The sequence below is a fragment of the Solea senegalensis genome, linkage group LG4 (genome assembly GCF_019176455.1).
Source record: "Solea senegalensis isolate Sse05_10M linkage group LG4, IFAPA_SoseM_1, whole genome shotgun sequence".
Classification (NCBI taxonomy): Eukaryota; Metazoa; Chordata; class Actinopteri; order Pleuronectiformes; family Soleidae; genus Solea; species Solea senegalensis.
Genome location: NC_058024.1, coordinates 21,662,524 through 21,685,089, shown reverse-complemented (window position 1 = coordinate 21,685,089; position 22,566 = coordinate 21,662,524). Strand labels below are relative to the sequence as shown.

General features: G+C 39.6%; 1 protein-coding gene across 1 annotated transcript in view; it reads right to left on the bottom strand.

The window, feature by feature from the left end:
- Positions 1 to 22,566, bottom strand: part of col2a1b (collagen, type II, alpha 1b) — a 39,032-nt gene that overhangs the window by 15,645 nt on the left and 821 nt on the right. The window contains exons 2-26 of the mRNA XM_044023589.1: positions 19,831 to 20,040; positions 18,226 to 18,242; positions 17,842 to 17,874; positions 16,897 to 16,929; positions 16,644 to 16,697; positions 15,154 to 15,255; positions 14,374 to 14,451; positions 12,383 to 12,427; positions 11,194 to 11,247; positions 9,409 to 9,462; positions 8,730 to 8,783; positions 8,171 to 8,224; positions 8,035 to 8,088; positions 7,719 to 7,763; positions 7,547 to 7,600; positions 7,183 to 7,227; positions 6,916 to 6,969; positions 4,588 to 4,686; positions 4,128 to 4,172; positions 3,912 to 4,010; positions 3,750 to 3,803; positions 3,429 to 3,536; positions 3,213 to 3,266; positions 2,542 to 2,640; positions 1,068 to 1,121 (exon numbers count right to left, since the gene is read on the bottom strand). Coding sequence (XP_043879524.1) covers positions 1,068 to 1,121; positions 2,542 to 2,640; positions 3,213 to 3,266; positions 3,429 to 3,536; positions 3,750 to 3,803; positions 3,912 to 4,010; positions 4,128 to 4,172; positions 4,588 to 4,686; positions 6,916 to 6,969; positions 7,183 to 7,227; positions 7,547 to 7,600; positions 7,719 to 7,763; positions 8,035 to 8,088; positions 8,171 to 8,224; positions 8,730 to 8,783; positions 9,409 to 9,462; positions 11,194 to 11,247; positions 12,383 to 12,427; positions 14,374 to 14,451; positions 15,154 to 15,255; positions 16,644 to 16,697; positions 16,897 to 16,929; positions 17,842 to 17,874; positions 18,226 to 18,242; positions 19,831 to 20,040 — 1,652 coding nt within the window. The remainder of the gene's footprint in view (positions 1 to 1,067; positions 1,122 to 2,541; positions 2,641 to 3,212; positions 3,267 to 3,428; positions 3,537 to 3,749; positions 3,804 to 3,911; positions 4,011 to 4,127; positions 4,173 to 4,587; positions 4,687 to 6,915; positions 6,970 to 7,182; positions 7,228 to 7,546; positions 7,601 to 7,718; positions 7,764 to 8,034; positions 8,089 to 8,170; positions 8,225 to 8,729; positions 8,784 to 9,408; positions 9,463 to 11,193; positions 11,248 to 12,382; positions 12,428 to 14,373; positions 14,452 to 15,153; positions 15,256 to 16,643; positions 16,698 to 16,896; positions 16,930 to 17,841; positions 17,875 to 18,225; positions 18,243 to 19,830; positions 20,041 to 22,566) is intronic.

Genomic DNA, 22,566 nt, shown 5'->3' with positions numbered 1-22,566 from the left:
GAGTTTGATGAAAACTTTCTTTTACAAAACTTTGCACTCATTTAAATAAATGGACTGTGCTCCAAATTCAAGTGTGCACTCTCAAGGTGTTATCATGAAAAACAGTAGCCTGAGGAGCTATCAGAAGCAAAGCTGAGAAAAATGACTCTTGAATTCAGAGTGAACGCTGAAACAATCTGTAGCGTGTTGGAGTGTGTTGCTGTAAAAACTGGGGCAGATGAGTTTATTTGATAGACAAATACTAGCGTGGAAGAGGCTTGTGGATTGATCTCCTGCAGTTCAATTTGATGAAACCACTTAAGAGTCATTAAGTGATGAGACTGAGAGCGCATTTTACAAGATTACAACTCTCTCCCTGGTTGTTCCACATGTAATATTGAACACATGGCCCCACGATACTCTATAAACAGTACCAGAACTTTGTAATTTTACTATTTTGAGTAACAGCATGTTTATTTGTGTATCGCACTTCTCACTTGATGCTTTTTTTAGTAAGGTGTTCTCCGTTTAGGTTATGTATCCAATTCATTATTATGGTCATTTCTCACGGTGCACTATGTGATGTCCATTCTTACGAGAGTCTAGTGTTTGTCTCGTGGCTAAATATTCTTTTTCTATCAGATAGACAGACAGGTGATGTGCTGTGGTGATCGCTAAAGGGAGAAGCCAAAAAAAAAAGGAGGAAGAACAATAGGTGTTTAACATTTTTCAGTGAGATGAAGTTTAAATAATTGTAGGAAATGTTAAGGATCATTTACATATACTGTATAAGCTGGAAAAGTGTGAAACACAAGTCAAGTTTTTAGTTATTTTAACAAAGACTTAAATAAATACATGTTGTGAACATCACTAACATCAATTGGTATCTTTTATTTATTAAAGATTTTCATAATTTTAGTGTTTAGTACAGCCGTGCATGTCTCATATGTATGAGGGGAGTACTGGCACTTGTTTTTTTTCCCACTTCATGCACTGTCTATGTGTATACATGCTGTGTGATTATTTCTATTGATTTATCGAAGACACAACTGCAATATTACTGTTACAGCATGAAAATGTGCACTTACAGAAGGTCCACCTTTGCCCTGAGGACCAGCGTCACCAGGTCGTCCAGTCAGACCCTGGTGGTGGAGAAGAGAAACACACAGAAACACAATCAGATCGACATGAGTCACCAGACATATCTGTGAAGACAAGTGCTGAAGAAAGATGGAAACATGTGGCAGCCCAGGAAATTTAATTTACACCTCTCTACACCTCTGATTGGGCTGCTGAGCAAAATCATCAGTTCATCACCCAGCCGTATAAAGTAGTAAAAGCACCTGTTTCATAACAGGTACCTTTCATTCTGTATGCTTCCTCTGCAGAGACTGCACATGAACATGAACTACCTTTGGCATCACAATTGTGAAACAGAATTTCCCCAGGAAGAAGCACATTGAAAAAAATGTCTCTTAGAGTTTATGACTGTCAAAAAAAATCACCAAAACTAAAATACTCATTTGTGGCAGTGTCAATACCAACAGTGATTTCTTAGCCTCCAAATGACCAGGGAAAGGAGAATGCAATGAGCCTATATGTATATATATATATAAAAAAAAGCTACTAAGTTGTGGTAGCACAACACTACATCAGACAACTAAAACATAGTGTTTATTGTCTTGTGCTAAACTTTATATGAAAAAAAAGAAAATATGCCTTATATTATTCCAGTCCCAATGGCACACAAAACTGTATAGAGTGTCGAGTACTTTCCTTGGTATTGGTATCGAGTTTGAAATTTTAGTAACGTGCAATATTGGAGATACTGCAGTATGATGAAAAACTCCACTTATTTTACACTGTTGTGTAAATGTGCTTCCTGAGAATTGGGTCAATTGTGGCTCTAAACAGGATTTGTCAGAGATGTTAAGAGATTTTAACTTAAAAGGCACTCCTCCCTGTTTTACACATCAAACTATGTGCCTAGGGAGCTGAAAAGCCATCCTATTGATTTAGACTGAAGTGACCTCAGCAGAACTCTGTAGCTCACTCCTTATCTCTGTTTGAGGTTAGATGCTCAAAGCTATGGCTGGCTGCTTATATAAGACACCTGGATATCTGATCAAAGTGTTGATGGCTGAGCTACATTATGGGTGATGGAGACACAAGGAAAATTATGTAATAAGCAGGTAAAATGCTGATGGATTTAGGATTTACATATTCAGTTTAGACAACTTGATTTCAAGTTTGTCTGTGGGTCTCCTACATTTAGGGAAATCACTAGAACGTCTGTTTGAATTCCATTCAAGAGTTGAGATAAATCTCGTACTTACACCTACTTACTCTTTAGGCTTCACTGTCTAAGAGCTGTTGCTATTGGGTTTATCCCTTGCACATGCACAGGAAAGCTAAAAGTCTGGTGTTACCGTATGTAACTGACGCCCTTTCTCTTGTGTGCAAGTAAAGGTTTTTACTTTTTTGCGAGATACATAAACATAAACAGCACTGGACGGCTGACCAATCATTTTTGTATATTCTCTGCATAAAAGACAAACTCACCCTGGCACCAGGCAGACCAGGCTCTCCGGGACGACCAGGGTCACCACCAGCACCCTTGGCGCCACTAGCACCAGAGGGTCCACGCTCACCTGGGGCTCCCTGTGGGAAAGAAAGATCATGAGGATGGAATTCATACCCCAGAGGAAATGAGTTTGACTTGTTATAACTTTCATTGACCTTCTGGAGTTGAGGAGATGACATTTTTGTCATTTTTTGTCAGACTGGTGCATGATGGGTTCATGAGCTCTGCTGCCATCTTGAGGCATCATAGTGGAGTTACATGTATTGCTACTACGGTCTCAGTGAATTTCAGATAATTCAAAGAAAAAAAAGTCTTCTTTAACTCATCATTCTGGGCACAGAACTGAGATGAATGTAAGCCATGAGGTGGCACTTCACTAACTACTGTATGTGCCTCATCTACTACACCTTTTCAAAACTGTAAACAGTACCTGCAACTGTATTTAACATCGTCTAGGGATAGACTTGAGAATTTTCTTAGTGAAGAAAACAAATACGGGGAGAATACTGAATTCAGATTTTGTTAAACTATTTTCCAAATCCAATTTGCAGCAGAAGGAATATATGGATAGTCAGTTTTACAAATGTACACATGTGATTACATAAACCCATCTCTGTTCATTTTCTTTTACAGAACAGTTGATGCTCACCTTGGGACCAGCCAAACCATCTTGACCGGGGAAACCACGGTTACCGGGAGATCCCTATGAAAAACAGATTGAACCAGAATCAGTCTGATGATCACAACAACAGTTTCACACAAAAACTGCTGGCTCATCAACTAGAAAACGTTCATGTAATAATATTGTGGCATAATAATCACATATTAAGAGATTTATCATGCAAAACAGCAGAGGTGTACTCACTCTCTCTCCAGGAGGTCCAAGTGGTCCAGCAGTACCGGGCTCACCTCTAGGTCCTCTCTTACCCTCTTCTCCTTGTGGGCCATGTGCTCCCTGAAGACCACTTGGTCCCTACGACACATCCATAACAGACTATGTTAATGCAGTTAAATACAAATGAGAAGAAACAATAGATTGTGTCCAAAATGTTTTTGATCTTGGTGGAGAATAATATTCATGTTTCTTATTTAATAAATACAATGTTTGCATACTGTATCAGTGTATCTGAAGTCTGTGCAACATATGGACTATCAGGGATAATTAAAACATTAAAAAAAACCTCACAATTTCTCCTTTGGGTCCAGCCTCTCCCTTGAATCCTGCAATACCTGCGTCTCCCTGAACAGTAAGAGTGAGACAGAGAAGAGAGAGAGGAGAACAGAGGGCAGTGTGATTTTATTGTTCTATTTAGTTCATTTGCTCTTGAAGGATTCAGTCAGTACATACAGATGTTCCTTTAGGTCCAAGAGGTCCAGTTGCTCCCTGAGGCCCAGGAGGTCCTCGGGGTCCTGGGAAACCAGGAGCCCCAGCGATACCAGAACCACCCTACAGAGAATGACAAAGAGACAGAGTTAGCTGACAGATCACTTAAGTTTTATCTACTGTTGTACAACTGCTAAATGGGAATATGAACAGTAAGTAGAAAGTAATCTGAATACTTACAGCTGATCCTTTAGCTCCAGGGATACCATCAGTACCAGGGTTGCCCTGTAAAGAAAAAAGAGACAAAGCAATTTAATTAACTACAAAAACTGGTCCTTGGTTATTATTCTGGGACAGACTCATGTTATCAAGTGTAAATAAATAAAAAAAGAATGATAACATCAAGTAATTAGATGTACCAAAAATAAAGGAAAGTAGAGTGCACTGCAACCTGACATTTCTTGCTCTCACTCTACTGAAAACCAGCAGCACTGACTTTAATTCTCTCACACTTAAATCGATGGTTTAGTTTTTTGGAAGAGTAAATGTATCAGGCGCTGACACAGTCAAAGCTGCCAGAGCTGTGTGTGCCACCTGCTGAGCTCTGTGCTTTCAACCAGCATCAATTAGTTATGATGCTTTACAATAGTTCATATGCTAACGGTGCTACATTTAAATGCACGTCTATATCAGCACTTACAGAAGCGCCAGAAGGTCCTGGTGATCCAGGGGTGCCTGATTCTCCACGAGGTCCTTGAGCACCCTCAGGTCCACGAGCACCAGTGGGGCCAGCTTCTCCCTGGTCAGCAAAAGTTAAGAAGATGACAGTTGATCAATATATAGACAAACATCTCGAGTTTATAATAATTGTTGACAAATAGCAGACAAATCAAACAGAAAACAAGCTAAACAAAAAAGTTAACTCCAATTTTGCTTGTTACACTGCTTATATTCTCAGCACAAATTCAGGCACAAGGCGCGAAGGGGTGTTCTTTAGGATCTAAATGATTCATATGTGTGTTTTGGGCACAAAAGCAATTGTGCCAATCTAAATGTTGCTTGTCATTGCATTAAAAAAACAGGTGTGTCTGAGGCACATTGCTGTTTAAATGGCAAATGCAGGAGTGACTGATTCTCAGCTGAGGAGACGGATCTGCGTGTGCACCCTCTCGGTTGGTCGGGCTGGTTCTACAGCATGTTACAGCAGGTGCAAGTGAAAAACAGAAGAAACAGGATGGAGAATAAAAAAAGAAACTTGAAACAAATGTGCCAGGGTTAATTTGAAGTTAAGAACAAGCACCAGAAGTTGATGGTGAAGGCAGGAGAACACAGTCTCACATGATGTGTGGCCGGATACAAATAAGACGATACATAGTGTCAGCACTACTATGTGAGACACTTTTCAGCTGAAACAGCAGTAATAGAAGAGAAGACAAGACAGAACCACAGCTGCAGTTTTGTAACCTCGCAGCAGAGATCTGAAGGACGCAGAATGTTCGTGCATTCTAACCTTAGACCAGGTTTTCACTATTATATGTTGGTGCAGGATATGCTTCATTTAGGTAAATGTTTTCCATAAATGGTCTTTCCAGTTAGTGTTTAACTCTTTGATGAAGGTGGAGCAGTAAGCCAAACATACAATTGTAAAATAATCCGCCTTTTGAGTATTCATTCACTCATTGTCTGCGGCTTTATCCTCCACATGAAGGTTGCGGGGCAGCTGGAGCCAATCACAGCTGACATAGAGCAAAAGGTGAGGACAGATCGCCTGTCCATCGCGGGGGCCAACACACAGAGAGGAACAACCATTCACACTCACACCTATGGTCAATTTAGAGTGTCCAATTAACCTCTGCATGCTTTTTATTGGACTGTGGAAGGCAAACAGAGAACCCAGAGAAAACACACATGCACACGGCGAGAACATCATGCAGAAAGGTCCTTGTTTAATCCGGGGAGCTGCCTCAGATAAAGTTTCTACATTTTGTTTGTGTGTGGAATTTGATCATTGTTATTCCAGCCACTATGCACATTAACCATTGGCCACCCAAATCTAAGCAGTTAATACATGACAACATCTTTGCCACTTTGAAGGTTTTCCCCATAGTCCTTCTTATGATATGGGAATGGGAATCAATCTGGAAGTTGGTTATAAATAAAATGATGCCTTTAAAAACGTATTTATTGGGGGTGTGCAGCCTCTCGGTGGGAATTCCTTTGCTATTGCTGCAGCTTTATACACTCCACCGTCTCAACAGTATGACATAATACCATTTTTTAGTATTTAGTCCATAATTTGCAAGTGTCGGAAAGTGAGGTGAAACTGGGACAAAAGGAGGAATACCGCCAGTTTTTCAATAAGTTGTGGAAAGAATCCTCAGTATTTTAGAGGTGGTAACTTGGAGGTTGCAGAAAAATGCAAAACAAGAAGTAAGCTGGGTAAAAATGCTAGGTTTTTTTATTGTGTTAACATTGGGGTCCTATTCTGTGCAAAGCCTTTCACATGAGTCCCATAAAATGAACATACTGCTGATTAAAGCAATGACATTTCTCCCGTTTCTCACCATGGGACACTTCCCAGAATCGTGGAGTCATGAAAAACGCATTTACAAAAACAAACTATAAATTATAGATGAGATGAGATCTGAGTCTCTCTGTGCACGGGGAATAAATCAGATGCAAAGCACAGAGAAAAGAAGAAAGAGACAGCGAGTGAGGAAGAATAACTCTTTTGAGCTCCCTTTCTCCTTTTCCCCTCCTTTCCAAATTTTCCACACAGATGGCGGCTTAAAGCACTTTTCAGTGCAGCACAGTCTTCTCTGATTTCACTAAAGCATTTCAACTTGTCCCTACAAATCCTCCGTGAGCTGTGTGCTGCCATTTTCTGAGCTAGAGACCTGAATTTGATTCAAGAAAGTCTTATTCTATGTAGGAATGGTAATCATAGCATTAAGCATAGTAGTCACAAACACACACCCAAATGACTTACATTTATGTTCAAAAGAAAGCAGAAACAGTGACAACGTACCTTTGAGCCAGGAGAGCCAGGGAAACCAGGAGCTCCTGAAGGACCAATAGGGCCCTACAGAGAGGAAAAGAAAGTCAACTCAACTCTTTATTATAGACTCCTTGATGTAGATATAGTATGTAGAGTTTTTTCTGCAAAGTGCAGGTGTGTGTGTGTGTGTGCAGAAGCAAGGGAGCACCTGGGGATTCCAGGTGCTCATTACTTTAATGGAAATCAAATTCAAACCAAAGTATGAAAAAGTATGAAAATAAATGAAATGAGACTCACAGGGGGACCAGCAGGGCCAGACATGCCATCATTTCCACGAGCTCCCTGGACATAAAGCAATGTATCAGGTGAACAAAGATTTTCAAGTTCAAGTAAACTGAAATAAATATTTTTACATGTCATTTAAATCATTAAAACAGTACAAGAGACAGATTTTTTTTACACAGATTACAGTACAATTATTACCACGTAAGTGCCATTGTTTACCTTAAAGGAAAACAAACTCTCAAATGCACTCTCATAATATGCTCATTAACATTTGAGTACTACTTTAAAAAAAGAACACGAGGGAAGAGTCTCAACTATCTGTTATAATGTTCCTTTTGAATTCAATAAGATTTAAATAAAAGGGAATGAGACTCACAGCGGCTCCACTGGGTCCAGGACGACCTCTCTCACCAGGCAAACCACGTGGTCCCTATGAAAGCAAGCAAAAGTAAAATTAAGCTTCACAATGGCATTACTGTTATCATCAAGATAGGAAAACAGTCTGTCAGTCTTGATGTTTAGTTTTTATGATGTCCAGAAACACATACCATTGGTCCAGGGGCGCCACTCTCTCCAGAAGAGCCAGACTCACCCTGAATAGAGGATATGAGATCAGAGGATGAATTAAAATTAAAACATTTAGCTGTTAGTAGGACAAAGCAAGCAAACTTAAAACAAGACTAACATTTCTGACAGACGCATGGTTAAATCAGCTACTAGTTTTAAAATGTATTATCTGAGATTTTGCCTTCTGATGCTCGGCTGTGTCTTGATTATTTGGGCTGGTACTAATGCAGACAGACACACAGATGCTGTTCATGAACCGGAAAACTGAACTCAAACCGAGGACAAAAAATATCCTACCTTTGAACCAACAGCTCCAGTCTCTCCCTTAGCTCCATCAAGACCTGAATAACCCTAAAAGAGACACAAAGAGACTTTAGGAGACCAATGATAACGACACACACCACAAACAAAACAACAAAGGAAAAACACCCACTCTGTGTCCCTTGATGCCGGGTAGGCCAGGAGTTCCTGGGAATCCACGGGCTCCCTGTGGCACAGGAGGTGAGATGATGCAGGAGATTAATAAAACAGTGAGCAGGAAACAACTCCTTTCAAGCTTCCAGTCGTGTGAAAGTAAACATTTGTGACCGTTCTTTCAAATGTCCAATTTAGGCTCAGACTGATGTTGATGTTATTGACTGACTGCTCGGATTCTTGGCTTGAAATGATAAATGACTCCATCTAAACTCAAAGTAATTACCATTATGGTAATCTAATCATCTAATCAAAACCTCCACAAACTCAATCTATGTAGCTCTCAATCACAGCTATTAGCCATGACAAGAGTGGTTTTGGTGCTATCAATCTAATGCGAAGTGACACAAACATGCCGGTAGAATACGCTGTGTAACAATATCAGCGTTAGAGCAGCAAAGTTCACTTTAACATTATGTCATCTCTCCCACTGATGTACTGACAAAGAGCCTGTGAAATGGTATGAATGCCATTTCTTGCAGCGGGCTGTCAAAGGTAACAGGATAAAACTGTCTCACCTGAGGTCCAGCAGGTCCACGGTCACCTGATTTGCCAGATTTTCCTGCTTCACCCTAAAAAAAGAACAACAGAGGAAAAAGATGTGTAAAACGTATGGTGTGTGATTTTGTGAAATCCATGCAGGTGCAGGAGCTTTTTAAAATGTAAAATACAGATTTTTTTTTACTTTATGTCATTGTTGTGAGGGTGACTGCCCCTAGTGGCTGCACCGAGAAATAGCATGTCTGCTGTCACCATGTGGTTAAACGCAGACATTACACTTTGAAGATGGTATGACTACACTAAAGGCTACATACTGTATATTGAATTATGTCTATTCTCATGTAAAGTATAACAATAGCAAGAGGCTGAACATAATATTCATTACAAATGGTCACAAACAAAGCTAACCAAGTCAGTGGACTTAGAATTAGAATTTATAACATTACGCTTTAAACAAATAACTAAGTCTTTCTGTATTTTTATGTAAATATAGTGTGTCATAAAGCCATGAATGGGAACCTAATAATAATTAACAAACTATTTTTCAACAATTATGACGTGACACAGTGGTTCAATGAACATCTTTTTAGATGTTCACCCACAATTGCAAATATTGAGGAAAAAATTCAACAAGTAGATGTGTTGGGGTTCAAGACTTTTAAATAAACATTAACTGTTTTATGATGTCACACTTACATCATCTCCAGGTTTTCCAGGGGGTCCAGCGGGGCCACGGGGACCCATGGGGCCCTAATATTAGAAAAGAGAAAACAACCCAAGGTGAGGGCAACATTTTGAGCTTTGCATCATAATTAATACAGTATCTTATGTATGCTCTTCTTAACAGTACACAAGTAAATAAGTGAACAATAAGAGGTGGGCGATAGGAGGATTTCAACAACAATGGTGTTAAGTCAATATCCTTTAAAAAAGTTATTTAAATTGTATTATCTTATTAATTGTTGCTTGAATATTTTATCAATGGACAAAATGTTTAAGGAAAACAGTTCTTATTTTCTTTCAAAATTCTGTGAGACATGTGATCAAGTAGGCCCACTAGTGGTCATGTGACACTAAAATCCTGCTCAGTTTTTCAATGGTTTTTGCAAAGTAATTTCAATACTCGATAATGTCAATTTGCATGTCTTTAAAACATCAATCACCGTATTATCTATCTTCATAAACCTGCGCGAGTGTGTGTTAAATCGTTTACAGTGTGCTACTGCATTAAAAACTACCATTATCATGTTGATCTGAAACATATTTGACTTCAGTTATTAATTTTTTTTTTTTCAGTTAGTATGTTTTTTCATACACAAGCACATTTACATCCTTAATAATTATGACAATAGTGCAATTCTCAATGACTGTATAGAAGTCAGAGATTGTGAAGATTAAACAAATACTTCAGTTATTCTCAGTCTTACACTAAATGTGTATCATTATCTTTGACCTCTTTCTCTTTTCTCTGCATCGGTGTATCTTTAGTAAGCAAGTGAAACTTTGAGGTGCTCACATTTAACACGATGACCTGCAACAACACATGAGTTGTGTGTAAGAATATTGTGTTTGTAATGTTCTTCCTTAGGTAAAAAAAAATGGGGGCAAAAAGTTTCCTCTGGACTTCACAAACACTTTGCCTCATCTACGACTGACAGGTTATTTTTCTGGTAGGAAGCTTGATTTTAATCAAACTTAATGATGTGCTGGCGTGTCTTCAAAAAACACGCTTATCTGAACCCCATAGGAGCAGATTAACACAGCAGTGGGGAGACCCTGTTCTCTACCTGCTGGGAGAACAGAGAGGAAATGAGAATAGTCTGAGTTTGTAAATCTACAGGAAGAGCAAGAAAGGGTAAAGCTGGTGCAGCGAGGAGACAGACAGACATTAATTAATGAAGAGAAGGAATTACAAAAAAGACAAAATAATGAACAAACGGGAAGTGCCCTGCAGTATCTGTGAGTGAAGTTATTCAGTGTTACATAATTATCTGAGGAGGAATACACAAGATAAACATTAGAGGCTATCATTGAGAAGATGGAAGAAGAAAGGAAATGTGTAAAGACAACAGTCAGTACATCTTTTATCACCATTAGATGTCAGGCTTCACATAATGTGTGTTTGGAACATGAGCACCATGGAGACAAACTGATGAGTGTTGAAACGTCAGCAGCAGGCTTGTCCACAGGTTGTCGTAGTTTGTGGTTGACGGTGAAAGATTAAAAAGGTGGTAAAGCGACAATGCAGTAGCTGTGACTGACATTTCCACATAAATCTGAAGATGATGAGGTTGAAGAGACTGTTTTTTTAGTTTAACGGTGCCTACCTAATGGTTTTGTTTTTTTATTTTAGATTTTATTCATTTAATTGTCTTTGTTTTCAGAAACACACCATCACAATCTGTGATATTCTTTAGAGAAACATGAATTAAAAAGAAACCAAGAGAAATTAGAGGGAATAGTTTCCTGTGCGACACTTACAGATTGTCCAGGCTCTCCGGCCTCTCCTGGGTTGCCCTGGAAACCTTGAGGGCCCTGAGATGTAGAGAAAAAAAAGTTTTATATTAATAGTAGAATATGATATGAATAAACAGGGAAACATAAATGATCTGTTTGTGGCTTCTCAAATGTGAATATTTGACCCAAATCAGCAAAACAGTCAATATCAATTAATATAACAATTAATCAGTTAATTAAAATTAAACATTTTGTTTGAACACTAAACACACTTTTGTTGTGTTTGATGTCAGTAATCTTGTGTAGGGATTATTGTTTTCAATCCATAAATTGGTTAATCTGAAAATAAATAAATAAATCAAAATAGAGTCCAAAATGTCCAAAGTCCAAATGTAAATGATTTACAGTTCCTCACGCTGAAGAACCTGAAACTGAAGAATGTGAAGGATTTTCCGTTCTATTTTTCCTTAGAAAAAAACACAACTGAAGAACTCAATTGCTAGTTATTTATAGTTTCCCTTTTTCATTAAATTGACAAATCAGTTGATCAACTAATACTTTTAGGTTGTTAAGTTTAACTTTTAAACCTTTAGCAGGTGTCCCCCTTGCCAAAGGAAGTATGTACTATACACTCAAACTGCAGTGATTTAAAGCGGCACTTATTCCCTTTAAATGTTAAGCACTCTGCTGTCATGGGGTCCAAGAAGAAAACTCTTCTCTCCATATGTGGGCTTATAGGGTGATTAAACCATCAAGTTGAGGCAAGTCAGCTGGCATTGCCTACAACCTAATAGCTTCACTCTGAGAGATGGCTGTGGTTAGAGCTCAGCTGTGGGCAGGAAGAGAAGAAGGCAGGGGCGGGGGGGGGGGAGGTTAGTTGTGTTTGGCCAGTTAATCTCAGTAGACTGTGGAAGGTTAAGTGTCAGGTGTTCTACAGTTTGTCTGACTTGTGGCAGGCTTGAAGGGAAAAGCCCTGCAGCCTGTGTGCTCTGCTAGAATGTGGTAATGCTCTCTGCTGATCATTTACGGACCATTAGTGATATTAATCCATAGATAAATACTACTGAATACACTCAAGAAAAGTAAACACTGCGTTTTACAGTCAAGCACATTACAATTATAAGATTTAGGGCTCAGTATCCTGTCATGCAGAATCTTGTCTGCAGGTGTGCCCTGGCCTATGTGCTGTTTGGGGAGTACAGCAGGTACTTACAGGTGATCCAGATGGGCCAGGTGGTCCTCTGGGTCCCATAGGGCCCTGAGGGGAACAAAAAAGACAAGAGACACAAAAATGAGATGATTGACATATGATCACATCCTATAACCGTCACTCAAACTCAGCATAAAGAGGACTAGGGCGTGATTATTTTTAATTATTTAATCCTGTTGAAGAGAAAAGCTGGCACTGTTGTCCACTTGAACACTGTCAGAAGCTATAAAAATACATTTTACCCGCATTGCCCTAAAGCTACACAACGCTCATCAGCTGCATGTGTCAAATCCATAAATCCTTTGGCATTCCTGAGTTGCATTCACCGTTTCTCTGTCAAGCTCTTTTTTCCCACATGTTGTGTGTGGCTCAAAGGTCATTGGCAGTGGTGCTGTACACTTGAGGGAAGTGCTTGAACTCTCCATGACTTCAAACACTCTGACACAGAACGAAAATCAAGTTAATGGTGAACTGTCTTGGTTTGAAGACGAGGAGAGATTTCAGGCAGCGAAACAATGACTGTGTGAGCTTTAATCTCCACTGCAAGAGCGTCTGGCTGGAGTCACATGGCAAACTCATTTCTACTGCAACTTCATGCACCAGTGCTCAACAGGAGTCGAGGTAGAAATGAACACGTCCAACGTGCCTTGATTCAGATTACTCGTGGCAGCTTTCATCTTAAATCAAAACAGGAGGTTTTCCTCTATAAAGCCTCATTTCAGCATCGTGGTTCCACTTAAATACATCAGGGATAGCAGCCAAAGAAAATGTCACAGCAAGGCACAGTGGTCCTCAGAAGGGAATGAATGTCACCTTTCAGTGGGTGTGGGAAGCCTTCACCACAGTCGGTATACACTTATCAATGGGGCTCTGTATCTCCGGGACTTTAGAGGGGATGTGTTTTTTTAGAGACTTGTGTGTTTGTGTGTGCACATTTCAGTAAAAGCATTGTTTGAGGGTTTGGTAAGTGGGTGTATGGATATGGTTTGGCATGCAGTATGTGCATGTGTGTGTGTTTATACATGAGTGGGTTACATACACTCAATTTAAGATTTAAACATCAGTCCAGTCTGTTCTTTCACTGCTCTCTCTCTCTCTCTCCCACTGCAGGCTCGCAAAATGCCAAATTAAGCGTAGGCTGACTTCAAAGGGGGCCCAGTGCTGTGGTGCTGCTCACAGACATGTGAAGGGACAGTCAGTAGGAGTAAAGACACACACACACACATACTGCTGCTGGCTGTGGGGATCTGATCGGCTCCAGCCAACACCACCACCGCCTCCCTCCTGGTGTCTCAATTCTCCTCTGAGCTGAGACACTGCCAAGCTGCTCTGTGGCTCTCTACACCAAAATAGCATCCAGTGTGTGCTCCTTACTCCATCCCAGGCACACTGCTATGCCAGCGAACTGATGGCAGCAGTGGTTTTTCATGGGCTTTGAGTGTAACGACCATCAATGGTTGCTTCCTCAATTTATAAAATTATACCCCTGTACTCCATGTGAGGTGTTTATTTTCCTGTGTTGCTTTTGCGTCTTGGGAAAGTTTTCATTTTATTTCTTCCCAAATGATTTTCAAAGAAGGTGAAAAATACAAGTGAGGCTACATTCTGCTTGGACTCGTCTTTGTAGATTTCCTCCCAGGCTTGATGATTGTAAATCCTATACATTGGCATCTTCTCTCCTGATGGAGGACAGCGGTGATGACGTGTCCATCTTGCAGTTCACATATTTGCGAACAATGCAGTCCTTCTCTGGTGGATTTAATGAAGCACTTTTTAGCTCTTCCATAAAGGCTGAAGTGCAGAGTCCCTGGAGCTGGAGCTGATGTTTTGCATTTTTACTCCAACTCTTAAGCAGAGCAGAGGTTTCAAATCAGGTCTAAACACTTCGCTTGGCTCCCCAAACTGTGGCATCGGAACAGATTCATAATTGACTGTAAATGAAATGAAATGGGACATAGGTGGGGCAGCAGGTGTCATCATCATCACTCGCTCACCATTGGTCCTTGCATCACTCCCATCTGTGCACCGCCGGACTTCTCGTCAAATCCAGAATTCATCTGAGCAGCAAAGTTCTGAAAAGTGCAACATAATTTATTGTTTAATATATGGAGGGTTTTTAACTTTACATTTCTTAAATCTTGGTGAAATCAAACTTAGTCATTCGTTTAACTGCTTTATCCCTCAGTCATGAGGACAACAACAATACTTCCTTCATATAAAACTAAGGAGTGGCTGTTTCAGGGTACATAATGTAAAAGTACAGTATTTTTCTTATGTGTTTGTCACTGTTTAAAGGATGTTGTGTCTTGGTACTGTGTTTGGATGAGCTTTTTTTATAGATTATCATCAGCAGAGCTTTATATGTAAGTTCTGATGCAGACAGAGGAGAGACGGGGGACTTGTGTACAGTTTTCATCTCACCCTCTCATTCACAAAGACTCTCCTTGTCTCCTTGCCCCCACCCCCAACCTGAAAATTCCCTTCTCTTCCACTCAAGACTATCATAATACCCTCTGCCCAGCTACCAGCTTCCCTCCCCTCAATCCACCGCCTCCCTTCTTCTCTCTTGCAAAGCATCAGAGGCATTCCATCTATTCTCCGTCTCTGCATCCACTCGTTGTTGTCTTAGTGCCTCCCTCCATCTTCCCTACTCCATTTTACAATTTTCTCAATTTGCTCATTCCACCCATTCACAATGAATCCACACTTGGCCGTTCAGCAGCCTGTCAGTTCCTGCATCTGCAGTGACTGCACCCCAAAAATGTCATACGTACTCCACCAAGTCCAGGGGGTCCATTTGGTCCTGGAGGTCCAGGGGGTCCAGGGTTTCCAGGGGTACCAGGCTCACCATCTCTGCCACGGGGACCAGGGCCTCCCTGAAATATATTTTTACAAAATAGAAAGCTAAGAAAATATAAGGAGAATAAAGATAAAGACCTGTAAAATATATATTTTTTTTACCTATTTGCAAGTATCTCAAAAAATAATTGGTTGAGCTTCACCATTATTTAATAATCACTGGATAGTTTGCAAAAAGTTTAAAAAATGTTATGTATGTCAACAAATGTTGTCACATATTTCAATATATGTCAGTGTAACTTTGTGTCAAAGATAAAAATTCATTGACAAATTATTTTTCTTCTCAATGTCCACTTTGAGAACTGAGGGAATTTGAAATCAAACAAAGGTGCAAAACACACATCATTCACTAAAACTGATCATAATTTTGTATTTATATAAAAGCACCTCAGCAAATAACATCCACTTTCCATATTAGTGTCATATATTTCCCCCTATAAAACTCCTATAATTCAGAATTGATTTGTTTTTAGGCCGATGTCTCAATATTTCAAAAAAGAAGTACTCCGTATAAATCGTTACACGGTTGTTGGCAGTCGATTGACTGATGGACAACATTTTTCAGAAATCCTCTGTTGACAGACGTTTAGCTGAACCATCTCCAGACTGCACTGACTAGCTGTATACATGAGAGGGCTTGATGAGACCTGACCGGCAAACGCTGATCCATCAGTGCCGCTGTTTTTATAAATTAATCCGTATTGAACCTTTTAAAGATAAATTAAATTCATAAGTAGGATAAACTTTTTCAAAACAAATTGCATATGTCTCCCTTTAGGGGCTGTTGCAAAAGCTGATGATCTATCAGCCCAAAGCAGACTACCTGGCATACCTCTGTACATGTAGTGACAAATTATGCTGCAAGGGGATCATGACCAAAGAATGTGTTGAACACCTAAAATACTACCTGTCATAGCCAAAACTATATCTAACTTGTGCCTAATCTACATAAATGACTACATGATAAAAATTGCTCGCAGACAGCCAATATCAGTCCAAGAGTTCATGAATTATTGCGATGATCAAAGCCTGGCAAAAGCAGTAAAACTAATTTAACCACACTGGCTGACTGTGATGTCTCAGAGAGCAGCAGAGGTTTGCACAGTGAGTCTCCGACAGTCCCACATCTGTCAAACAACCCAGACCACACAGGCTAATGGAAATGGCACGTGGCCGGTGAGACTGAGCCGCTCAGTGAAAGGCAGCCATTCTGCAGACGTATGAACGATAGCAGGTACCTCGTTCCCCCACCCCCACCAGCCTCCCCAAAGACCTAAAGCTATCAGATTCAATGGGGCGTACTGTACTTCATGAGGAAGCAGAGCGTGTGTCACGTGCCTCACGTAAGGCTCACTGTGAAAATAAGACAAGCATTTAAATAAATAAAAAAAAAACTTAAACTCACCTTCTCTCCCTTCTCTCCTCTTGACCCGCGAGCTCCTTGCTCTCCTGATGGGCCCTGGGTAAACAGGAGACAGTAAAGTAATTAGTAACTTTGGTACACGTGAGCAGAATAAACAGCTACAAAATAACTGTTGAATTTGATATAACTTCCATTGCTCTGAATGCAGTCTTTTTTCTGCAGCGTGAACACAAGATAGTACAGGCCCTAAAAGCGTTCTACAGAAAAATGTACAAATAGAGTAATCGGTGCATACCATCGGGCCAGGTGGTCCTCTTGGTCCTACAACCTGCACAGAGGGGAAAAAAGATTGAGATATTTGTATTAATATGTGAAAAGTAAAGTAAACTGAAACCTAAAAACCTAGAAAAGTCACTGAAAGTCATGTTAATTGAGTGTATAAAGGCATGTGTTAGAGTACAAAGTGACTACTATTACTAACACTCCTATTTACCAGCTGTGTTTGAAGTTAAGCCTTCCATGCAGAAACATTATCTCGCTCTCCCATCAGAGCAGACTTGTTAATTGCTTATCACTTTGGGCAAAGCGTTACAAAAAGAACATACAATAAACAATGCATCCTGCCATGGACCTGCATTCCCTCTGATGGGTAAAGCATTTCCAGCTGGTGCAGCAGCATGAGAGTGTCTTTCTCCTGCTTTTAGTGGAACTGTTTTTATTATACATCCATGATGGAAACTGTGCTTGGCCGACTTCCTGATGAGTGGGCAAACAGATTCTCTTTTACTTCCTCTTTCTTCCATACACTGGTGTCATAAAATATCTTCAGTTATTTCATAAAACTAATTTAGATTTCCTATTTCTGTGCCTGATTTACACACATCCACACAGTCACAGTCAGGGAGAATGTGTGACTAATGTGGCACATTTTAGAAATACTTTCTACTGCATGCTGTGCATTGGTAAAAATAACTAAAGACTAAAAATATGTTCTGTTATTTGTACTCTCATACTACAAATACATTTTTGCAAAAATACTTATTCACTAACTCATATTACTTCACTTAATTGTGCAGTTAAATGTCAGTAAAACACATGCATTTTCTTCACTACTAGTGAGGGTTGCAAGTTTTTTGTAAAAGATTGAGAAAGATCTCCCAGTGTAATGAGCATTCATTTTCAAGTAAAAACTATGTTTAGTTGTATTTGCAGTACAAGGAGTAATCCGGTGTCAACTTACATCAGTAATGTCCCCGGGTTCGCCTTTCTGACCCTAGTATTGAAAAGATGAAGCAAAGCAAGCAAAAAAAACAAACAGCTATTAGCATAAACAGTTGTCAAAATAACATGGTTTGTGTCATTTGTCATTTTCTCACTCATGATTTGGAGACTGTGGAGACAATAAACTCTTAAACATGGAAGAAAATAACTATGATCCTCCTGTCAATGCTTTTTTTAACATCAAACTGTAATAGAAATTTAGAAACTACAGGGTTCTTAGCACTGATATGAGTCTAAAACTGATACGGATTTAATTGCAGAGGCGCTTCGGGTCACAGACACACAAATATAGCATCATTATCTCAAACACACAAACAAAACATCATAATATCCATTGTCTCACCTTAGCTCCAGGTACTCCTGTTATGTGACCAGGAAGGTTAGAGAGGAGAACAGATCAAAATTAGTGACTGGGTGACACAGAAACAAACCACAAGAATTCTGACAACAGTCTGACAACCACTTGTTCTGTCCTAAATGAAACTACTCTGAAGAGCAACAAGGTCAAACACGTGTAGAACCCAAGAAAAGCCCATCTTTATTGATTAAGTGTTTTCTGCTGAATCGCCATCTAAAATGCTCAAAGAGGAGCTAAAGCAGAAGGAGAACAGCAGGAGGCATGAGTACTGGAATAGTCTATGCAAATTAAATAATTTCATTTTGGTATTAAAATGAGATGTTTTTTAGGCCAGAGCTGGATCTTTGGTTTTCATCTTGCAAATTGGGGGCGGGACAATACTTCACTGTCAATATACATTGCAATATAATACAGCAAAGATTGAATAGATATATATATCTATATATATCTATATATATATATGTATAGATAGATATATATATATATGTGTGTATGCATTGTACAAACACTCTTTGAGGTGTAACACGTGTAATACAATGTGTTACCTTAGATGTGTGAAATGCTTGTTCTTAACAAGTTGCTTTCTGTATATAAACTAGTTTCTTCCACAATCAACAAGACTGTATTGTGAAGACCTTTTTTGGTCGTATCATCCAGCCCTATTTCAAAGCGTCCTAATAAGCAGTATTAGAAAGCAATTAAGAGTATGCAAGTTTGCACACGTTTTATAGGTCTTGGTGGTGTGGTGCTAGCCAAATTCAAGAAGTTAAAAATAATAATACTGATTATAATCCAGAACTGTCTGTAAAATGAATTAAAAAAGATCCTGAATTGGAACTGAAATTATTGTGTCTGCGAATCTGAGGCCTGAATACATTTCAGTCCAGCCCAATTTTAAGTGGTAAATAACATCAAATTACATTTCAGATGTTCTTTTAAGCATTTAACTTTGCAAAGAACAGAAAATAAGCAATTAATAAAGCATTTAGACCAACAAGCACGCATTACAAACAGTGACACTTCCGATGCTGCTCAACCACATTTGCCATCACTTTCAAAGCTGCTCAAAGAGGTCCTTGTTTATCAAAAAGCCATGGCAGGATTTTTTAAATGTGGCAAAATAATTTCTTGAAAAAGCCTTGATTCTCAGAAGAGTGTTGCTGCTTTTTCTTGCCATCAGATCTGGAGAAATCCACAGAGAGGATATCAAGTAGAACTGTGAGACCATGTCTGCTTGACTGAGGTATTTCCTTAATGACTCCCACATGTTCTCACGATACTCAGGGAAGGACAGAGTATCCAAACAAGATGGGGGTCAAGGTGAGCCAGCTTCAGAAAAGCAATGACAGTAAGGGTGGCATTTCACTGAAGTATGATCAGATGTGTCACTGTTTATTTCTAATCATTTGTTTGCTTTGGGAACAGGAAACAGGAATGAAATCAAAGGGTGGCATGCAGCAGAAGCCTGCGCTGCATCACATTAAAGGGACCAACCTTTGATTCATACAAAGTTATTTTCTCCCCAAAACAAACAAAATGATTTTGCACAGTAATTTATTTATGGGAGGTGTAAGATAAATAAATTACAACCAATTGGCGTAGATGGGTCAGCTGCGCAGACGGGGCAACACTCTCCGAATGGGATTTCAGGTTTGGAGCAGTCTTTTAGCTCCTCGCAGACAATTTCATCACACAGTACGGTTCCAGTGTCACACACACAGATACGACAAGGCTCTGGTTTCCATACGTCCTTGTCATTATATTGCTGTCCATCTTGTAAACAGCTAAAGGCATCCTCCTCTGTGTGGAATCATAGTAATGGACACAAATGAGTCCCAGGCAAAAAACAACAACAAAAAACAGCATTATACATGAGCAATGTGTGACTCACAAACAAATGAATAGAAATAATATGAATAGTTTTTGCTGTAGGTTATAAATGTTAGAGATGGGACACAAAACAAAGACATTGCTCAGGTGAAAACATGGCAATGCAATAAAAAGAATACAATAATAATAACAACACAAAAACCTGTTATTAAGCATAGATGCGACTGCAAACTGATTGCAGAAACAACTTAATTTCATATTTAAGTGGCAGGTGTAAATGAAATGGCAGTTACGGACTAGTGTTACTAAATTCAGAATAACTGTACAGTCCATGATATTTATCTATTAAATAAAATAATCTTCTTAATGCCCTGCTACAAAAGTAACCTTAATCCAAGAACAAAAATAAGATGTCCCCATCATTAATGACCAGGACTAAGTCCTACTATTAAACTAACACGTGCAACCTTTTAGTAGCCACAGGGTGGCAGTGTGACATCAAAGATGAATAATGAAGACGAACAGGACTTGCAAGAAACTTCCAATAACTTCACAGGAGGTGGAGACCATGTGGTTGAATTCCTCAACAAGATAAATATAGGGCAAGTTTACATTGCAGGGGACACCCTAATTTAGTGCAGAGGAGACAGACTTTACATTCAGTAATAAATGAGAAATGCATGGGGTGGGGTTTTTTTTCACGCCACAGTTTGATGAATAAGGGCAAAGAGCAATGTGTGATGTTGGTGGGGGAATGTTTCAATACAGGTACTTTTCAATTTAACAACAGGCATGGGCCATTAGCCATACTTTAGTTAGCTTCCCAGTCTGGCAAATCACTCAATAAGTCAACAGAAGACCAAACACTTTCAAACAATTGCTCTGATTTGAGTCATTACACACGCACAGAGGAGGTGAAAGTGTAAATCACTCAATAAGTCAACAGAAGACCAAACACTTCCAAACAATTGCTCTGATTGGAGTTATTAAACCTGCACAGAGGAGGTGAAAGTGTCTGATGTACTGAAAGTCAGGCCTCAGGGAACAAACTAGGAGCCTAGAGTGTGAGAGGAGAACGACCAAGTACAGTAGCTATGTTTACCTTAAGTCTAGGTAACCTAGTGGACCTCAGCAGCAATGAATGAGGTCTTTCTGGAACGGGACAGAGTGGGCAATTCACAAACTATTGCCTTGTATAAACATGGAGCGCATTTTAAACCCCATCTGGAAGTCATAGCTTGTGTCAGATGCCAGTTCAAACACACTGAAAAAAGAAAATGGTCAGCTTTCAGGCGCTATTTTGTGGTTTTGACATTTAATTTTACAGGTCTGAATGCAACGTCACAGGCCTGCACCTGTCCTCTCACTGACTCGCCAGTGAAAGATTCTTCTGATATGGGGATATTCTGGGGACAAGGGCTCCTCTATTTACTGGCAGGCTAATAGAAAGCTGGCTTTTCATCACTGGAGATAATTTAAGTCTCTTTCCCATGTGTTGGCAGACGTACTGATTTCCAGGGGAGTAAAATGAACAATGAGAGTGAACCCAGGTGTACTTCAGGCACAGTGGAATAAACTCTTTTTTGAGGTATTTTTCAACTTTTCTGCATTTGTATAAGTTTAACCAGTGTTGTGTTAGTTTTATGTCCTCCTCACCAACATTGAGAGGTGAAGAATTGAGCTGTCCCATCTGAGTGTCTCTGGGGCACTGAGCCTGCTGTGCTGAGGTCACACTGACACCTCTTTACCACTTAAAATGTCTCCCAGAAAAATGCAAAGGAAAGGACCTTTATTGAGCCCTACAACTCTGAAGGATAACCTGAGACTTCCCCCTTTTTCAAGCAAATGAAATACATGTCTTAGTACATTTTAAAAACAGGATATATGCTTTATTTAATACTAAGGAAACTAAACTTCTCAGCATTACAATAGCACAGTCCCCATCTAATTCTTTCCACTCACCTCTCCCTTGCAACCCTGGCTCTGTCTCTATAGGCTGACTGTCACAGCTTATTGGTAATCTTTTGAGCAGATGGAAACCTTGAAATCATATTGAACATTATTCCTGGCCACAGATCTGCTGGCATACCTTCACCCTTTCTCCCATTCTAAAATCAGTACTGATGATGAATATATCTAATACCAATTATATTAAAAGATAAAGAGTGGGTCAGATGGTATGAAGGGTTATTTGATTCTTAATGAGAGTTCTTAGTGAAATTTGGTCATTAGTCCACCTTTTTACCCCAACAAGCCAGGATTTGCCTGGATGCCCTCTGACAACAATGGAATGTGAACACTTTCACCAAAGGCCCTTAAGCCTAACCACCTTTCACTTTTTACCCATCACCATCGTACCCCGCCCCCCTCCTGTTCTACCTTGACTGAATATTCAGTTAAAAGAAAGCCTTGTCAGCTGCCTGAAAGCATCTACAGGTGTGCGGCAACTTTACTTGGGAAAGAAGGGGGAGGTATTGAGCTCCATTTAATAGAATC